We start from the raw sequence: 20,555 nt of genomic DNA, 5'->3' as shown, positions 1-20,555 counted from the left end.
CTTTCAAAGAACTTGTTTTCCTGGGGCTGCTGATAGAGTCAGGTGTCTGGCACCCTTTCACTGGAGTCTAAATGAGTTGTCTCTGGGAGGTTACCAAGCCTCACTACCTCAGGAACTAAGAGTCCCAACGTCTCTCCCAATTTAGGTCACTAAGAAGGCCAAAGAGTTCATATTTTATACTGAGAATAATGTCAGAATAGGGCGATTACAATGATTTTTAAAGGAACCGGAAGTATTGAAATCTTTTATGTTTTTGTGCTGTAAGGGGAAGACTGTCATATTTGTTAAGTGCTGATGTAAAAGGCTGCTAGAGGAAGACATTTGTAGTGCACAACGAGTTTTACTGGTCCTACAAAATCCAGGAAATTATGCAACATGCTCTGGAGTGCCATCCATTGACACTGTATTTATTAACCACTTACATCTATGCAGATTTAGAGCATGTAAAGTCAACCATCAGTAAAGTGTCTATATCATTCTATTAGTACAGATACTTACGGACTGCTCCATTGTGAATACGAGCAGACATGCTCACTATGAGCCTTGCACATACTTCAGGTAGAATCTGAGGTCCAATTTCTGAAGCAATTTCGATACAGTGATAATGCTGGTACTCATCTAAATCTTTTTGACTGCATAGGTTCTCCACAGAACTGATTCTGGGAATAAGTCCAAGCTTTGGCATTGACAAAGAAAGGGGGAAAAAAAGGTTTTGCGTTGGTGTAAAGAAAACTATAGTTTACCAAACTCTGCTACTTCACTCTGCACTTCATGGTTGGAGACCCAGAGCTCAGTCATTTCTAGACCAACTTCCATCTTACTGCTCCATCACCCAAGTCCACATTTATTCTAGAGTTTTGGATGTTCCCCTAGATTGTGAAATAAATGAGCCTGCAGTATGTATATAGAAAACTAAATTATGGCATGTCCTCAGATGTAAGTACAGAATCGCTACTGAAGTCAGTGGCAGCTGCATTTGTGAATGTAAAGGCAGAATTTGGCCAATATTTTTACATGCATTATAAAGAGAGAAAAATAGTGTGAAGAATTGAAGTTCAAAATCTTCTCATTTCTTCCCCCATCAAACCCAGTTTTATGGAGATTACCAGAGAAACTGATGTTAAAATAATTTAAAATTTTATCTGGAGATGAGCACAAACCAACTACCCAACTCCACACTTCCTTAAAACTTGGGAAAAGTTTGGATATGAATTTCAAGTGTGGCTCCCAGCTCTGCAATCGACCATTCCAAAACTCAAATTTGAACATTTCTGAGAAAATTCAGACCTAGGTTTAGATCCAAACTCCAGGATCCACCTCTACACATATCCAAGATTCTCCATTAGGATCACACATATTAGCTTAGATTTTCAGAAAAGCATGTGCACAAAGACCTGTGTGCATTTACACTGCTTATGACTGCTGCTCATCAGTAAATGAACAAATGATGAATTATACACCTGTGATGCTGGCTGAATTAGGGGGACCATTTTATAAAGGGATTTAGTATAAATGTCAAAATTACAACAACTCATATGAGATATGCCATGTCAGGTACCATTAGAAAGATTATAATTTGCTAAGGATGATGATATTGTTTATGTGTATGTGTCGTATTTGTATTGAAAGTTATGGATATATTTGATATATCTGTAGTTCAATTTTTGCTGTGTTTTTGGGTGACACGCCAGATAGGATGGCAGCAGCAATAAGCTGCTTGATGGCCCATTAAGGGAACTCAAAGGTACAATAAGCCCAGGGAAAGAACCAGGGGCTACACCTTATGAGTCACCAGGACTTACTCATGTAACCCTGGACTCCATCTTATTTCTGTAAATTTCCACAAGCAACATGGCAAAGGCCAAGGGACATAAAAGGCAACTTCACCACATCCATTTTGTCTTCAGTCAGTTTTAGTCTTCAGTCAGTCTTTAGTCTTCACCTACCTCTGGATCAACTCATCTATAACTGAAGTTGTGAAACAAAGGACTGAGACCCATCCAGGAGGTACTGGATGTACACCAGAGGGACTATACAAGCCTGCAAATGCCACAATTCTACTGGACATCTGATACATATGGACTTTTAAATCATTTGTATGGATCTGATTGCTTTAACCATTTAACATTTCTCTTATAGTTTGTTTCTTTCCTTTTAAAATAAACCTTTAGTTTTAGTTACTAAAGGATTGGCTGGCAGCATTATATTTTGGGTGAGATCCAAACTTATAACAATTTGGCAATGTGGCTGGGATCAGGATAACCTTTGGGATCAGGATAACCTTCTTGGTAAAGAGAATAGAGTTTAAAATAACTTATTCATTTACTGGACCTAGTGGCTGATTGGGAGCCAGAGATTGAAATGCAATAAAGGGGACTATGTATATTTTGTTTTAGCTTCTTGATAACCAGTGTGGGTAATTAGATGCATTACGTGTGGCTTGTTGGGAAGTCTGACTTCAGTGTCATCTACCAGTGCTGGGAGAATCTGCTCTTCTTTTGCAGCCTGCCCTGACCTTGGCATTTTCAGGTGGTTTACCCTAGGCATGGATGGGTCACAACATCCAACTGGCTAATAGCATGTGCAATTATTATGACTTGACATGCTATTATAATATTCAGACACAGAAATTATTACACAAATACAAATATGTTTTTAAACAAGGAAGTATATACACCCATTACAAATCAGTGTAATCACAAGCATGCTTTCCTGATTTTTTTGATAAAATTTCATTTTAAATGGTTAAGAGTTCTAAAGGCTGTTCACAAAATATTTCAAATATGCCTCTGTCAAAGAGTGTGAAACAGGTATAAATATAATTAAAAGGAAGTATGTAGCAGGATTACTTACTGAATCAATCAAGATGTATGATTTAGTCTTTGGCTCAGAGGCAGAAGGCTGCGATAAATAAACATCTACAAAATACTTTACTCCTGGTTCTAAGCAGACAGGAGTATGCAGAAGTGCAATTCTGTTTAGAAGGAATAAATACAGGAGTCAATGTTCATTTATCAGAGAGTTAATAGATATAAAGTATTTGCTTAAGAAAATATTTAGAGTGTAAACCAAGATTTGTATAAGTCTTCTGTGTTCACATGCCTTAATATCAATAAGAGTTACACACATATAGTCAGGACAACATCCTGTGTGGGAGTTTGAGATGGAGGAATGTGCAGTTGACTGGGACTGCTATGTGTTCCAGTAAAACAAATAACAGATAACAATACGTTTGGTGGCTTAATTTCATTGAAACGTGACAACCACTCAGTCACCATAATGTTTAACTGAAGAGTGATTTTTAAGATGATGAATTTTTTAAAACATTCTATTTCTTGCTGGTATCCCGAGTCCCGGATCTGCCATAAGCAATGCTCATCTGGTCATTCTGATGACATTTGTGGAGTTTGTAACTCATTATTCACATTTGTGCACTTCCTATCGTTCTTTGGTGGAGACATTAAACAGAAGCTGTTCTCTTCTGTTAGCTAAGGAAGTGCAAGTTAAAAATCCTAAGGCAGTTTTGAAAATAGGGGAGGTCAGGGACATCCTTGAGCTCTCCTGGCCAATATTTCATCTCTTTAATGAAATAGTTTCTAATGTCCAACATTGGGTCTGAGCTTTTGGTCCAGTTGCCAAAGGGGTCACAATGCTGTCAGGAGCTGAGCCTGCATTCCTTACTCAGGTGAATCTTTTACTTAGGTGGAATTTTGCCTGAGTCAGGTATGCTGCATCAGGCCTTCAGATTGCATCATATTGCTGCCCGGTACTTTGCTGTAGCAGCAATGTGAAAGGCCACGTGCCATGTTCTAATTCTGAGTACATTCTATTCATATTGCCGCTTATCCATGCAGCTAGCCCTTTGCACAAATCACCTTTGAGAAGAGTATTAGAACACTGAGTATTTAGAACTGTAAAGAAGGTAACATCCAGACCTCTTTGTAGCTGGAAGAGCCAATGCGTGTGACTCTTGTAGGCGTGCCTTGTTTCTGCAGCGATCATTTGTCAAAGTACCAGAGGGATTGACCGCAATACTTGCTATCCAATCTTCTAAAGACTATATATTTGGGAAGAAAGTTATGATAGTTTTCAAAACACCTGAAAAATTCTCTTTTTCTCACATGCACATCAACCTGCCAATGTTACTGAGAGTCAAACTAAGTTATACCATATTGCAGTAATAACCACCGAGTTCCTTTTTGTTCAATACACGATATTTTTTAGAATGTTCTTTCCTTGAAAGTGCAAGACAAAAACAATGGTAAGTATTATATAGATAAGTTGGAAATGGAGGGTCAGATCTTTAAATGGGGATAGGTCCAATGAAGTCAGTGGAGCTATCTATGCCCATTTACACCACCTAAGGATATGTCCCAAGAGGTTATCATACAGAATTCAGTATACAACTTTGCTCAAATTGCTAGTAAGTAAAAATGAACTGAGATAACTTTGTAATGAGGGTCTTACAAAACCTAACTGTATTAGCTAAATCTTTACCTGGAAAAATTGATATCATACCGGAACAATTCAAAATCTCAGATTCATTCAAAGCCGATTCTTGCACTCTAAGTCAATGGGAGTTTTGCCTCACTCAGAATGACAGGAATGGATCTTTATGTAGACTACTAAATTGTTTAAAGTACAATAGTCATAACTGATAACCTGAATGGTGTTGTTACTGCAGGTATCTGAGAAGTAAAGGGAAAAGGGGTGTTCTACTGGTACATGTACAGATGAACAACTCACATGTGGTTTATAGGAATAATTGGCAACAGTTTAACCACATCTAGAATGATTATGCGTGTTTCGTGTGTCAGACCTGGGGGCATAAGACCAATTCAAAGCGTGGGGGTCACTGATCTGGAATTCTGGAGGGTGAGGTCTGCCCAGAAAATACTCCCCAATTCTCATTCTGTTTTGTTTTTTGGATGACAATGGTATGTGGTGCAGGGGATCATGTAGGGTGCATGTTACTGCTCCTTTGAAAACAATGTAAAGGCAAATGTTCTTTTAGTTTAAAATGACAATTTTGGATTTTTTTTAACATTAAGCATAAGAGGAGGGAAGTAGTGAATATCTCATTTCCTCAAGCAACCTCATGATTAAAGATGCTTCAAAAGTTGTACCAGGGGGTAAATCTTGCCCTGCCTGGATCAGCAAGGCAGGGGAGCAGGCTTAAAGAAAGCTCAACAATCCTGCTTGGGTACAAGGCAGAATGGCTCAGGGTGGCCAGGGAACACATGGGGGGGCACCCACTGCTGCTCTCTCAAAAGGACAGCACGTGTTCCTAGCTAGTATGTACTGACCACAGCAGCATATGCACTAGCCAGCTGTGGCGCATGAGTGGGTCTGGGAGCTGGACCCTTGCCCTAGAGCTAGGCTGGTTATCAGAGCCTGCTGATGGATAATTACCACCCCCCTACAGGCTGCTATGAAGCACATGGCAGGTTTTTGGCCCTATATCTTCTATTTATGGGACAAAAATATGATAGGATAAGGCTGATAGTTTTACTCTGTACCTTTCTAGGCATCAGCCCCATCTGAAAACAGATATGTCAGTCCAAAGCTCTTGTTCTTCATTTGCCATATTATTACTAGACATGAAAGAGACCCTGCTCTGAAACAGCATCGCTTAGGAAAGTATTAATGGTTAATTAAAAGTCTGAATTCAAATACCTCAGGTTCATAACGAAGAGCGATATCAAAGTCCATTGCAAAAGGAATGTTGCTGATAGTAAATCTTAATCCAGCTCCATTCAGAACCCGGGTAAAGCCAGGACCTGTCCATGTGACAGGTTTGCCAGGGGTGGGCTCTCTGAAAACAATGTCCAGAGAGTTCGTCCCAAACTGAACCAAGCCCTGCAAGGAGATAGTGACATTTTAAACAACAAATCCAGTCGTTGGTATGTGGACACGCTCAGGAAAAAGATATGTGCTTCTGCTGCACAGCTTCCTACTTTCTGCAACTAGTCAGCATCATTTTATAAACATGCTGAAGACCTGGTAGTCTACAAAAAAACCTCATATATATAAATTAAAGTTATAGTCACATCTAGAAAACTTCTCTCACTATTTCTCTCGGGATTGTGGGAGCTTCAGAGAGTGAGGCTGTGTCTGTTCTGTGCTTTGTGCACTAGCTGGGTTTCTGTTAAACTGTTTTTGTTTGGTTACTTTCTGTTTCTTCGGTTTAGGGGTTCCCTCGCTTTTTCCTTGGGGTGAGAGGGTGGTTTTCTCCATGGGGTCCACTTCAGATGGGTTTAGTGGTTTGACCTGCAAGCATGAGGTTCAGTGTGCATCTGCTGTCTCCTGCACTGTAGAGGATGTGTTGCTGAGTGTAGGTAAGGTTATTGGCTGTGCTAATATAAAATCTGTCTCTCAAATGAGCAAATCTATAGTGATTTTTCTGGCCCAGGAGCAGTTTGTGAATCATTTGGTACAGGAGGGACTTTGGGTCAAGGAATCTTTTGTTCCAGTACTTCCCTTGTTTACTCCTGCTAATAAAGTAGTTTTTTCTAATGTCTCTCCTTCCTTCACAATGAGGAATTAGTGTCTGCTCTCTCCCATTATGGGAAGGTAGTTTCTGCTGTTAGGATGATTCCATTAGGTTGCAAGAACACAGATGTTATGTCATTCTGACCCCAATTTTAGGGGGATCTAAATAACCCAGAACAGCCTTTCAACCTGGTTTTAAAGGACCACATAGATGGGGCAGATTATACAGTATTTGCTACCTCTGAAAACGTGAAATGTTTCCTGTGTGATGACCCCGGTCATTTGAGGGTACCTGCCCACACATTGCTGGCTCAGGGATCCCTGGGGAGATTGTGGAACCCTAGGATAGTGGGAATGGGGCTGGAACATTAAAGGACCAGCAGGACACAGAGCCTGCATCTGCACTCCCCCACCTCACTGTATGTGGTCTGCCATTGTCCATGGAGCAGCACCCCCTAAGGAACCTTCTGTTGAGACCCCATCACTTGTGCAAAGACAGAAGTGAGTCCTGGAGGTTGAGGAGCACCTCCCTGCAGAGGAAGCAGAGACATATTCTAGAGAGGGGGTGAAGAACAGACCAATGAGATGGATTTATTCAGGACTATTTCTAAAAAGTCTGAAATTTTGGAAGCCTATGAGCTGCTGGCAGTGGCTGGAGACACAGCTGTGTGCCCTGAGAAGGAGGATAGCATTGCACTGGGTGGTAGCACCAGGCCTGGAGCTCGCCAGTGTCTTCCTTTGGCATGGTGAGTCCTCAAGCCCCAGATCCTGCATGCTGCACTTATGCGCCCCAGTCTATGACTGCACTGAGCTGCTCCCACTGAATCTTCCTCCTCCAAGAATAATGAAAATGTTACAGTGGTGGCTCAATGTTCCTCTGAGCTGGTACAGTCTGCGGGAGATGAAGAGGAGGAAAATGATGATCTCTCTGACGCCTCACTAGTTCCTGAAGTCCCAGCCAGTCAGCTATGTAGGAAGGGAGGGTACAGTGAGAAGGAGATTAGTGACTTTTTGGATAGCCCTAAAGGGAAGCAGGGAGCTGAGGTTGAGGCCTATATTCCTCCTGATTTACAGCGCTCTGCTCGCTCAGCAGTCTTTGTCTTGAGAGATACTTTGGTTGATCGTAGGAAACATTTCCATCTTAAAAACCTGTTGAGTAAAGTGAGGAAGAGTGCAATGATTGTTCAAGATATATAGGCCTCTCCATGGCTCATTTGGTTCAAAGTACTTCCACTTTCCATTGTTTCTCTCTGCTGTTGCTCTCTCCCAGTCTCGATGGTGCTGCTCAGTTTTGGCTCTCTAAATAGTAATGAATGCTGGGATGGTCATAAAAGGGCACAACTCTTCGAATTTCTCAGACAAAAATGGGCTGATATTGTCCTTGTGCAAGAAATGCACTCAGATCCTGATAATCAGCGGAACTGGTTGAAGGAATGGAAAGGGGAAGCTTTCTTGAGCCATGGTTTCAATGTCACTGCTGAGGTAGCTGTTCTCTTTCCCAGGGTACAAGGGCACAGATCTGCTCTGTGAAGGAGATTGTGGAGGGCCAGCTTCTTCAGGTGGATACACATATTGGCACTATTGTTTTTAATCTTTTTACTGTGTATGACCCTACTCTGGGGCGAGATCGTGTCTCCTTTCTGCAGACATTTGCCCATGCCATGATTGGCTGTGACCCAGATACTATTATTGTGCTAGGAACAGATTTCAATTGCACTATAGATTATAAAAAAAACCAATGAGCGTTCTGTAGCACTTTAAAGACTAACAAATTTAATTTCAGCAGGCATAAGCTTTCATGAGCTTCAGCTCGCTTCCTCAACTGCATCTGAGGAAGTGAGCTGAAGCTCACGAAAGCTTATGCCTGCTGAAATTAAATTTGTTTGTCTTTAAAGTGCTACAGAACCTGCGTTGTTTTTGCTGTATACAGATTAACACAGCTACCCCTCTGGAACTATAGATTATGTTTTAGACAGGAACCATGAGGAACCACACCCTCAGTCAGCCAGAGAACTGTCTTGTCTCCTGCAGACCTTTGGACTAGTAGATGTTTGGAGGTTGTCTCATCTCACTGTTAGGAAGTACTCTTGGCTGAAGGCCAAGTTGTGGATTGAGTACACGTTTTATAAATTGACTTGCAACCTGGACTCTTTTTGGTTGACTCGATGTGTTAACAATATTTTGAGTGAATTTGGTGATGATGATGCTTAGTGACCCATGTTTAATGTTCGCTTAAGATGTGTTTTGCTTTATTTTATTATTTTTTGTATGTATATTGCAATTTTAAAACATTTTAAAATAGTTTTTAATGTAATTTTATGAGAATAAAGGTGTTTTTCATGTCATCTCTCTCTCTTCGTCTCTTTCTCACTTTTCTAGATATGACTACCACCTATTTTAAAATGTGTTTAATAGACATTTCAGGCTGTTTACTCCTGGACACATTTTTCTGGGCAGTCTATAATCAATGACTGCAGATGTTTATAATGGGAAAGTTGACAATGGCTTAAATTGCAACGAGTCTAGTAGGTGAGATACAAGTATCCATGTAAAATCTCAGATGTTGAAAATGAGTCTCCAACTAGGAAAAAAGGATTTTTTCCCTGGTCACATTTTCCTTCCTAACCTAATCTCTGAACTTGACCCTACAGCCTGCCTACTATACATGGCAAAATGAACCTGCATAGATAGGACAATATTTTGTGTGTGTGTGTGAATTATAAAATATCCAGCCAAACTTCATATGAAAAATTGAATTAATGCATCAGTGAAGGAATGTATCCCTTTTACATAAGGATTCTGATATGCAGGCCTGGTGTAAATTCCAATTTTATAGTCATTGATGGTTTAACCCATTCCCTAAACCAAAACTCTTGTTGCAATATTAAACACCATAAGCATTCGTTGCAATTCTTTGTTGAATGATTACTATAGTATCAGTTTACCTGTTCTAGCCCCAGTATTCTTACGCTTCGTTTCTTGTTCCTGTTTAATATAATGTTTCCATTTTCAATGGTGAAATCATATCCTTGCTTCTGGAAATAGACATCACACCTTGGTAAAGCTGTTGGTTTAACCTTAAAAGCAAAAATGGATGATTTATTTAACAGTGCAGTTGGAACAATCTTTAAGCATATATGGCTATGTAAAAATGAAAATCCAAACAATAGGCTACCATCTCTCCTACTGTAAATGGGTGCAGCTCCAAGAATTTGGCCCAATAAACATTGAAAATGTCTCCCTTTCATACCGCAAAAAAATTTGGATTAGCTAACTTGGGTTAAAGCAGCTGTGAAGACACAGCACCTCAGCTTTTAGCTTGGGTTAGCCACTCAAATTCAACCCCAGAATCCCCCTTGAGTTGCTAACATGAGTTAAAAGCAGAGTTGCCATATTGTACTGCTGTGTAACCCTAGTGAGCTAATCCAAATTAAGAACACACTTTTATTTGCAATGAAGACATAACCCTCATTACAATTAGCTTTTATTGCTACACAGACAATTGTACAACACTCCACTCTCTGTCCCAGAAATCTGTTTTCTATTTCATTTTTGGAACGCAGGTTGATTACTGGTTGTGATTACATCTGAATATTTTCAGATATGCCAAACAAATAAATAATTTTTATTATCCTTTTCTTGTGGCTTCTCAAGGACTCATGAGAGAAGAAACATTTGTAGAAATCTTGGCGGAAGAAGAGAACACATTCCAGTAGAACCAAAGCTTGCATTGTGGATGCACAACAACTACGTCTGTATTAAGAAACTATTTTAAATCAATATTCTAAAAGACGGTATGGACTGGCTCAGTTATGTGAAATCTTGAAGAAACTGGGCTAAATTCAGAGTCAGTGTATGCAGTGGTGTGTCTAAAGGAACTTTGTTCTCCCCTCCATTACAGTTACCCTAAAGCTGGCATTAATGACTAGAGGAAGATCCCGTCCCCTCACATATGGAAGCCTCAGATGGGATGGAGTCACTGAAATGTTCTTTCTAATCAAGTGCTGTGGCCATAGATGAGGAAGGCCGGTGGCTTTCATCAGCACTCCAGAATACCTAGCTGCCATCATGGCCTCTTGGAGCCTTTGGCAACTGGCATAAACCTTCAAGGTGCATTAATTTACACTTGAGACTGGCCAGGCACCTGGGCAACTCATGACTGGGGAAGCACAGAGGACATCTTTGGGCATCTCTTCACACTGCACCAAGGGCTCCATGGTTACAGCCAAGGACTAGGGCCAGGAAGTGTCAATCCATGTAATTTACACAATGAGGAGTGTCATTCAAAATTGCAGGGTGAGGAACTCACTTTACACAAAATCGTCTTCCATTTACCGTACCTTACGCATCAGCTCTGAATATTGCACATAAACAGTATTCAAAACAACATACCAAAGGTGCAGATCCGGAAAGTGGCTTTGCATGCTCTGCTTCATAAATATAATAATCTAACGGTAAAAAGAAGTAGCCTGGGGCTGGTTCGGTACATTGACGGCCAACAATGTTAGGAAGACATTCACACTGCCCATTACTCGATGAACACCTGGGGGAACACATGGGAAAGAAGAGGTGTAAGAGCATCATCCATGCTTACATATGCTTACAGCTATGCTACCTTTGCTTTTATTCTTATTGATCCTTTCATTGTAAAATCAACTCAATTTCTAAATATTTTTCTAGCAAACCACCATTTCTTGCTTGTAATGCTGGAGCTTATTCCAATGCTTCCTTATCAATCAGTTGGCAAAGGTAAGGGCAACTTATGTGTCTGTCATCTTTGCTTGCTCTACCAGTTCCACAAACTACAACATGTCCTATATTCACTAGCTTTGATTTACTTAACCATGTGTATAGAATCATACTGTAGGAGTTGCTATATGGGACCAGACCATATACTCTAATAACCTCTTTCTTGGAGTCATGAAGACCCTGGCCCAGCAAAGTATAGGCGCACCAGTGTTTTCAAATGTGAGTGGCCTAAAGTCAGACATTTTTTAAAGCAATGGGAACTCAGCACTTTTGAAAATCAGGCTAAAGTGCCTAAACATGAATGTAGGAACCCAAGTTCAAAAATATCGTCCCTAGCTAACTGTACAACGTTGGGGGCCCCGTGCATCAGGGGTCAGATTGGGGTGGTTTGTACTTTTCATTTAACTGATCCTGAATCTTAATGAGTTAAAAGTTGCCTCAGAGAAAAAAATACGGGCATCAACACTTACTGCATGGCAAGCTGAGGTGTCAATCTACAGCAGTCCAATGTGGTGTGCACAAACTGTACACATGGACCCTACTGCACCTGCACACTGAAAGTTCCCTCGTACGCACTGACATTTCCTGGTCATACTAAAATCCATTTAAACATTGCTAATGAATGCACAAAATCTTATACATCAGAGTGATTTTACATTGTTTACACATGATGAAACTCTGTCCCTAAACTACATGGTTTCTCTATTAACCACAAGAACATCATAACGCTATCAGAAAGGTACAATATATCCTGGTGTTAGTTTATTATAATCAAAAGCAGATATTTTACAATGAGAATTAAATTACTTACAAGTTATTGTGGGCTCCACCAATGTCACAGCCACATGGAGAACAGCCATATAAATTATTTCCAAGCCCCCAGTATCCTAGCTATGATAAGAAAGGAAAATATATTGATTTTTGACTGTAAATATTAAAAAACTTAAATTACAACAAAAACCTCAGTCCAGAAGAAACTCTGCTTTGTGAACATGACATTGGGACTATCAAGTATGTGTAAGTGTTGGCAGAATTCAATGACAAAGGTTATCAATAAACCATATAATACTGTCAACAGAGTTAAGTGGTACATTACCAAATAATTTATCTGACATATTTAGCCTTTTTCTTTGCTTGCAGAATACCTGAAGAGTGCAATTTCTTGCACTTTCTATTTCTTTCTTCTGTTATTTGAAAGTATTTAATTACACATTTTTCAATTTTTTTAGCTCTATGGACAGATCACAAAGAGTTCTCTGATTAATGGGTGGTTGAAAATCACTGCTATAGGTAGATGGGCTAGTTGCAACAGGTCAGATAAGTCAGATGGTATTGTTTCTGTTCCCTGACTGACAGGGTGTGTGCTCAGACCCTACAGTTACAAGGATCATATAATTACCTACATGGATAGATTTGTGTGCAAGCATTTCTGGTTTGAATTCTCCCCTATGCAAAGCTAAAATATTGGTTCCCACAAATATTTGCAGATGTGATTTTGAGGTTCATTTTGTTTCTGGAAAAGCTGGTGCCAGTAAACTTGGCTGCATGAATGTTCACAAAAAATAAACACAAAAAGGCCCAATCACAGATGAAGCTCAGTCATTGAAAATTGTAAGTGAATATTCAGAGACAATGCTTTTCAATGCTTGTCCAGCCGTAAATGTTTCCCACCTACATTTTCAGACATGCCAACTTCCTCAATAATAGAACACAAAGGGCACAAGCCTCCCAAGTTTTGATACGATAATGAGTGTGGGTAGTCTTACAGAGAATTATCTCCACAGTCACTCGGGACTGTCATTGTGGGGACATGGTAGAAACTGCTGATGTCACTCACTACAAAGTAAACCACCCTCCCTGCTCCCTGTCCAATGCCCAATAGTCTGCTGAGGGATATCCTTGGGGCAATTCTAACTATCTCTATAGGGGTACAGCATTTGTTGGTTTAGTCATCTGAGGCTCAATCCTGCTCCACTGAAAACCATGGGAGTTTTGTCAATGACTTCAATCAGAGCAGAATCAGGCTATATGCCAGCCAGCCAGCCAGCCAGGCCTGGATGAGAACATGGTTGAATCAATTGAAGCACCACAGAGGACCATCTCCAGGTTGCTTTTAATTAGAATGGGTGGAGAGACTCAGCTGACTGCTCTTTGTAGTAAGGACTATTTGTTCTCGCCCTGCACCTCTTCTGCTTAATTCTATGATAAATGTTGTGGCCTATGGGCCATTTCCACTCAGCATCGTGTTGTGTTCCCCTTTAACAAGATGTGCATGACGGAGGGCAACAGGAGGCAGGACATGGGCAAGGGGAATTCCTTTGATAATGTGTAAAACAGGATGTTAAATAAAGTAATAACAAAAGCCTCCTGATTACATACAAGGCATTCTTCACAGTGTCGCCCCGTGACAAAGCGCTGACAGAGGCACTCTCCAGTCACTGGATCACACATCGAGAAAGACAAGCTCCCAAAAGGGTTACAGGTGCAGGCTGCAAGGAAAGAAACACACAACCATCTCCATTAGTGCCACTGTAGGAACAAGGCCTATATTGACTTTTGGTGTGAATTCGAAACAACTATTGCACTCATCTATCAGGGGAACAAACTGCAAAACATCAGCTTCTGAATTCAATTAACACTTAGCAAACCAGCTGTTTCCTAGAGGTGGATCATTTTCCTCTTTTATTTTTGGTTGGCATCTGGAAGGAGAAGCTCTTCTGGTGTGCAAGGGATGGCTCTGGCAAAACATGGTGGACTCTTGGAAGAAATCCTGTGCAGTGGTTTCTGCTGCATTTTACATCTTTGCTCCACTTTAGCATTCTCATTATTGCTGAGCCTAACCTCTGCCTTCATTACCATTATTGTTATTTATTTGATAAGTACAATGTGTTCACAAAATTAGACAGTCCCTGAGGAGGACAAGGAGACACAATTTCACTTAATACTGGTTCAAAGAAGCGATTGGTCAAAAGTTCTCGAGATTAATGCAGTCTGCAGCATTTGATAACCAGATGTCAGGTGTGCCATCTACTTGATCTTTACCCACCCAAAGAACAGGGCCTCCCAAACCATCCCCGAAAGAATTCTCTCACATGGCAGTGACCTCATCTGTTTTGCCTCCGTTCCAGGTGGGTTTATATGGAATTTATGTTCATGTTTCTATACCCTAAAAATATGAATGGAATATCCAGCTAGGGATTTTGATGGCATTCTCCTTTTCCTCTATTTAAAAGGCACAGGTTTACCTGCCCAGGTAAATGGTTTCTAAATGCTTTTGAAATACTGACTCAGGACATGACTCTGCAAAATCTGTCATAAAGTGCTTGCTATGGACATTTGTCTTTGTCTCTCACAACCCTGCTAAATGTCAGCAGATCATTGCAATCTGGGATAGCATGAGTGTGGCGGTGCATTGGGTGTAGTGTGCTGTGGAAGACTTGCATAAAGCCTAACTGCACTATAAGCAGTTCTTGCTAGTCTCCCTCATGATTACCAAGTTACCTTGATAATTGTTTAACATAAATAAAAATTTTGTGTGTTTTAAGTACCCCCGTATCAAAGGCCTCAGATCACGTATTTAATATTCCTTCTATTTAAAAGAGAATGGGGCTGATTCTACATAAGAACATAAGAACGGCCACACTGGGTCAGACCAATGGTCCATCTAGCCCAGCATCCTGTCTTCTGACAGTGGCCAATGCCAGGTGCTTCAGAGGGAATGAACAGAACAGGCAATCATCAAGTGATCCATCCCCTGTCACCCATTGCTTCTGGCAAACAGAGGCTAGGGACACTTCAGAGCATGGCTTGCATTCTATACCATGTTTTTGGCAAATAGTATATTTCTAGTCCTACTCCCCTTTATAGACTGGTCCCCTTTATTCGGGGGGGAAGTGGATGATTACAGTCTTCAAATATGTTAAGGCTATTATAAAGAGGATAGTGATCAATTGTTTTTCATGTCCACTAAAGATAGGACAAGAAGTAATGGGCTTAATCTGCAGCAAGGGAAAATACTTTCCAACGGTAAGGATAGTTAAGCTGTGGAACAGGCTTCCATGGGAAGTTGTAAAATCCCCACCACTAAAGGTTTTTACGAACAGGTTGGACAAATACCTGTCAGGGATGGCCTAGGTTTACATGGTCCTGCCTCAGTGCAGGAGGCTGAACCTGATGATTTTTCCAGGGCCCCTCCAGCCCTACATTTCTGATTCTCTGACTCTTTTCAGACACTGCACCAGGTGACATTTCTTGGGAAGTAAGTGATGGTAGACGGCCCGATGTGACTTGTAAACCAGGCTAGATTTATTTTTATCTGCCACTTAAAATTAAGTTTTGAAAGGAAAAAAGAAAAAGATCATGGTTTACATACGCTGGCAGCCAAGAGGATCACTGCCACTCAGCCCATAGAAGCTCGGCTTGCACTTGTCACAACGGACTCCCTCAACGTTTTCTTTGCAAAGGCACCGACCAGCAACAGTTCCAAGAATCGGGTCTGTATGGCTTTCACACAACCCACTGTATAATGTGCCTTCTGGGTCACAATCACAGGCTACAAACACAGATATTCAAATAGAGATGCGGAAATAATGATATTCAGATATATTCATTAAAATGCAAGTCCTATAACTGCTATTATTAATTAAATATTTGTATTCAGGTAGTGCCCAGAGATTCCAGTCAGGATCAGGGCCCCAGTGTGCTAGACAATGTACAAGCAAAGCCTCGTCTTAGACAGAATTATTCCAAGGGCCTTCTAGGCAAAACTTACAGGAGTGGGAGCTACACATCCCTCAAAGAACGCATAAGCTCCCCTCTTTCCTTTGTGTAGAAGGAAAAGCCTTAGCCCCATCCTAATCACCCCCACCCTCTTTCAGGTACCTAACACCTCTAGGATGGTAGGAAAAAGCAAGCAATATACTTCTGAACAGTCTTCTCTGGTAAATCCCTCTTGAAGAGTGCAAGGCTGAAGGCAACTCATTGTGTTCTCTTCTGCTCTTGCACCTGTGCAGGGGCTGGCCTGAGTCTGGTCATTTATGGCTGCTCATATTTATGATGATTTGTTACAAGAAAGCTAAATTCCCTGCTGGACTTCAAAGCTGAATTCAATGATGAGCTATAGTTGAAATAAATGCATGTTCTTTTTTCCCATTAGCTTGAGAATGCTGTTAATCAACTGGTCTGTCCAATCCTTCCGCTTCTGAGGTAGGTTAACATTTTTACATCTATATTAACAATTAAGTGTATTGATGAAGAAAGAGCATGGAGAGTGTAGCAGCTTACAAAGAGAACTGGAAACATTTGATTTTGACCCAATCATTGCTAGCCATTATTAAAGGGTGAAAGAACAGCGTGCTTACGGATGCAGGCACGAGGGTCTGAAATTGTTCTGAGGGGATCCCGGTAAAAGAAAGGTTTGCACTGATCGCAGTGTTGCCCCTTGGTATTGTGCTGACAGTCTTCACATACGCCACCACTGATGCGATCATTAGCTATGTACACTGCCGTATCAAAATGGCATCGGTTTGAATGGCCATTGCATTTACACCCTAAAATGGAAAACAAAGGGTGGTTTATTTAAGAGACAGCACATTTTGATTCATACTTCTGACGTTTGGTTTGGATCGTGCTCCCCCTGAAGTCAATTATTAATGTTAATATTATTTTTTAATTTGTATTATCGTAGTTCCCCAATGTCTCACTTATAGCTATGGCCCCATTATGCCAGGTGATTTACAAGTCCAGGAGCTGTACATAGTACCATGCTCAGAGACATTTGTCTTACAACATATGGCCCAGATCCTGCAAACAATTACAGTATGCAGTTTAGTAGTTCAACTGACTTCAGCGGGATTATGCACTTGCCAAAAACTAAGCATGTGAATAAGTGTTTGCAGGATTGGGGCCTAATTGAAGAGAGACTGGAACCAGTGAGTGTGACAAACAATGGGAGGGAAGGGAGAGGGGGAACAAGGGCAAAAATAATAAGTTCCCTTGTTTATATAAGTTAGCACTGTGCATAACTGACCATTCTGACCAAAGTCTCCTGTGGTGTGGCTGTGTGCTTTTTAAAATATCAGTCAATCAATCAGTATAAAGTGCCACTGGTTTCCGGGAGAACAATAGATAGGGATCAAAGTGCTATATGCAGTGTTGCCAGCTCTCATGATTTGATTGTGAGTTATGTGACTTTTGTCTCTGCTGGAGCCAATCTTCATGGGATTTCTTGCCCTGCCCAGGGGAAAAACCCCTCTGATTGGCTGCCTTACCCACTTCCCTATCTCTTGGGAAAGAACAGCCAATCCGAGCTGCTGCAGGAGGCAGGCATCACTTTGCCTCCCCTCCCCCGCAAAAAGTGGGTCAGCTCCTGTCTATGCCTGTGAAGGGGGAGAAGAGGACATCACTGGAACTGAACAGCACCTCTCCCTCTCCTGCTCAGGCTTAGTGGGAATGAGAAAGGCCTGGAGCTGACACGCCCACCTGAAATCCTTGGAGTGGGGTGAACAGCCCCTGGGGATCACTTTCTCCAAGCCAGGGAATGGGGATGAAAAAAGTCACAGCTGAAGTAAAGTGTCTGGTTCTGATCTCATATTGTCTTTACCGGCATGAAAATTCAGTGAAGCTACTCATGATTTGCACTGATATAAGTGAGAGCACAATCAGATGTGCAGCAGCTATAGCTATCAGATTCAGCTATATGGTCACGCTAAATCACTGGGTGTAGCGCAGAGCGGCTGGAGTGCACATGTGAATCTGGCCCAGAATTTCTTAGATCCCTAGTGGCCAACACCATTGATGACTATTTTGTATTGTACCTGAAGATGGTTTAGTAATCTGTTAATAATCTACTGAAAAGAATACAGCCTTCTCTAAATAATATTTTCATTTGCAACAAGGACCCTAATCAATGAATAATCCCTTGTGTCTTCTTTGCCTTTTCTTGTTCACTTTACTTTTACTCTTTATGGAGAATTGGAAACTGAAATAACTCTCCTTCACTGAGAGCAGCACAAATGTTATACAGTAGAACCGCAGAATTATGAACACCTCAGGAATGGAAGTTGTTCGTAACTCTGAACAAAATGTTATGGCTGTTCTTCCAAAAGTTTACAACTGAACATTGACTTAATACAGCTTTGAAACTTTACTGTGCCGAAGAAAAATGCTGCTTTTCACCATCTTAATTTAAATGAAACAAACACAGAAATAGCTTCCTTACCTTGTTGAATCTTTTTTTTAAAACTTTCCCTTTATTTTTTAATAGTTTACATTTAACACAGTTTTGTTGTTTTTTTGTTTTTTGTTTTTTTTGTCTCTGCTGCTGCCTGGTTGCGTACTGGCAGGTCCAAATGAGGTGTATGGTTGACCGGTCAGTTCATAACTCTGGGTATTCATAACGCTGAGGTTCTACTGTATATATACCAGCAGAAGATGCAGCACAGTTGACACACATCTCCCTGACGATGTGTCACTGACACCTGAATACATCTAGGCTATCCTATTCTGCTGTGTTTAAGCATGATCAACGAGCCCATGTGAAAAGTCAGCTGTCCTTTCAGGCAAAGCATGGGATTGTACTGTGCCATCACCTATCTGTTGAAATTAAATACATATTTTTCAGGTACGTTTGCAAGCATTATCCTGCAATCCTTCAGCTGGCCTCCAGGGAGCATCATTGTAGAATTCTTTACACCTTTCACAGGACATGCCGTCAGTGTTGTGCTGACAAACACATCTGCCATGAACCTGCAATATGTCAACAACAAAAATAAGTAAATTTTCTTTAGTCCATTGACTTTGGGCCATTTGGCAGGAAATAAAGAACACTCCACCCCCCCACACACCCCAATATGGTTTTCTTTCATGTGATAATATATTGCTTTTGGATTTCTGCAGACTGAAAACCTCCATAGTGCCAGAACCAGATCATGTTGCCTCTACTACTTGGAGGGAGAAATTTAGTACGTTAATTATAACAAAACACGGGATTCCTGATATTTGTTTCATCTCCAGAAAGTAACTGATTTCAAGAGTGACTTTTCTTTCCTTGCTGAAATAAGCTTCAAGTTCAAATCTAAAAATATGTCATTTGCCATTAGCAGAACTCCAAAATCAAACAGTTCTACATCACTTGAAGAGTTTGGGTATAACCCACAAAATACTATATGTGAACATAAAAATGTTCCCACGTAAAAATACCTAAGTAATCCTAGGCTTGTGGTACTCCAGCATAAGCAGAGAAATCCAGAGCCCTCTGGCTCCCTCATCTGACATAAACAATTCTCAGTTACATGAGCAAGAGGCATGGACAGTGTGTGGAAACAATAACCAACCCATTTTAAAGATACTGAACAAAATTTAGAAAAGATACTTCTTCTGACAGAAACTGAGGTTTAAACACATATATAATTTATCCAGGAAAAATCATTAGTTTCAAACATGAAGGTACAGTTCCTGACTTCTTGGACAATGTATTTTTCACCAGTTTTATTTTTTTAATGGAGACACAGGGAATTCTCTTTGTGCTGATAACTCTTTTCATGCAGCAGAGTTTTCACCAAGCCCTACTAGTCTTATGGAATGTACCCAATAAAGTAGCCATTCAAATCTATACACAACACAGATTACTTATTGGATTATACTTGCATCATTACAACTCTGGTATTTTCATGCTATTATGAACATGTTTGTGTGTCAGTTATTTTGGAAATACCATTCTAGTACCAACAGGGGCCAGATTCTGATCTTATTTAATTTGATTTCTCATTTAATTTCTGAAATCATTGGAGTTTTAATGGAGGAGGCAATGTTAAAATATTTTTAAAATGATGAATCACAAATTACAACTCAAGGATAATCATCCGAAAGTTACTAGATAGGGAATCCCCTACCTTTTAGGACTGGAAGTTTTAGAGCTTACCATTCCAGGCTGATGGAAAACATCTCCTCGCAGTTTCTGCACTGGACTGCATTGGCTGGCATGACCATTGCAGAAGCAACTTCCACGGACAATCATTTCATAAACTGCATAATAATATTTTTCAAGGGGATTACTTTGCCTTCTTCCAAATAAAGTATCCCCAAGAGTGTGTAGTTTTGTGAAATTTATTCTCAGGTTTGTTAAGGTGATGAGGTCTGGGATAAGAGAAAGGAAATCAAGAGCCAAAATTAGCCTAAACTCTGTTCACTTGAAAATATACAGGGTGCTCATCTGATATAAATTACTGTAGCTACATTATGCTGATTTACACTAGCTGAGGATATGGACCACAGTATTTAACATGCAGGACAAACAAATAACTATGTATAAAGAA

At 40.5% G+C, this 20,555-nt stretch overlaps 1 protein-coding gene across 1 annotated transcript in view; it reads right to left on the bottom strand.

Moving 5' to 3' along the window:
- LAMB4 (laminin subunit beta 4) overlaps positions 1-20,555 on the bottom strand; it is a 67,432-nt gene that overhangs the window by 34,888 nt on the left and 11,989 nt on the right. Inside the window, exons 7-18 of the mRNA XM_067563993.1 lie at positions 20,162-20,376; positions 18,867-18,987; positions 16,602-16,790; positions 15,614-15,793; positions 13,621-13,730; positions 12,053-12,132; positions 10,885-11,035; positions 9,438-9,569; positions 5,677-5,859; positions 3,936-4,057; positions 2,854-2,974; positions 499-676 (exon numbers count right to left, since the gene is read on the bottom strand). Of these exons, the coding sequence (XP_067420094.1) occupies positions 499-676; positions 2,854-2,974; positions 3,936-4,057; positions 5,677-5,859; positions 9,438-9,569; positions 10,885-11,035; positions 12,053-12,132; positions 13,621-13,730; positions 15,614-15,793; positions 16,602-16,790; positions 18,867-18,987; positions 20,162-20,376 (1,782 nt within the window). The remainder of the gene's footprint in view (positions 1-498; positions 677-2,853; positions 2,975-3,935; positions 4,058-5,676; positions 5,860-9,437; positions 9,570-10,884; positions 11,036-12,052; positions 12,133-13,620; positions 13,731-15,613; positions 15,794-16,601; positions 16,791-18,866; positions 18,988-20,161; positions 20,377-20,555) is intronic.

This window comes from Emydura macquarii, unplaced genomic scaffold (genome assembly GCF_026122565.2).
Source record: "Emydura macquarii macquarii isolate MOO-44397 ecotype Brisbane River unplaced genomic scaffold, CSIRO-AGI_Emac_v2 contig_2636, whole genome shotgun sequence".
Lineage (NCBI taxonomy): Eukaryota > Metazoa > Chordata > Testudines > Chelidae > Emydura > Emydura macquarii.
This window is presented reverse-complemented; position numbering and strand designations above follow the sequence as displayed.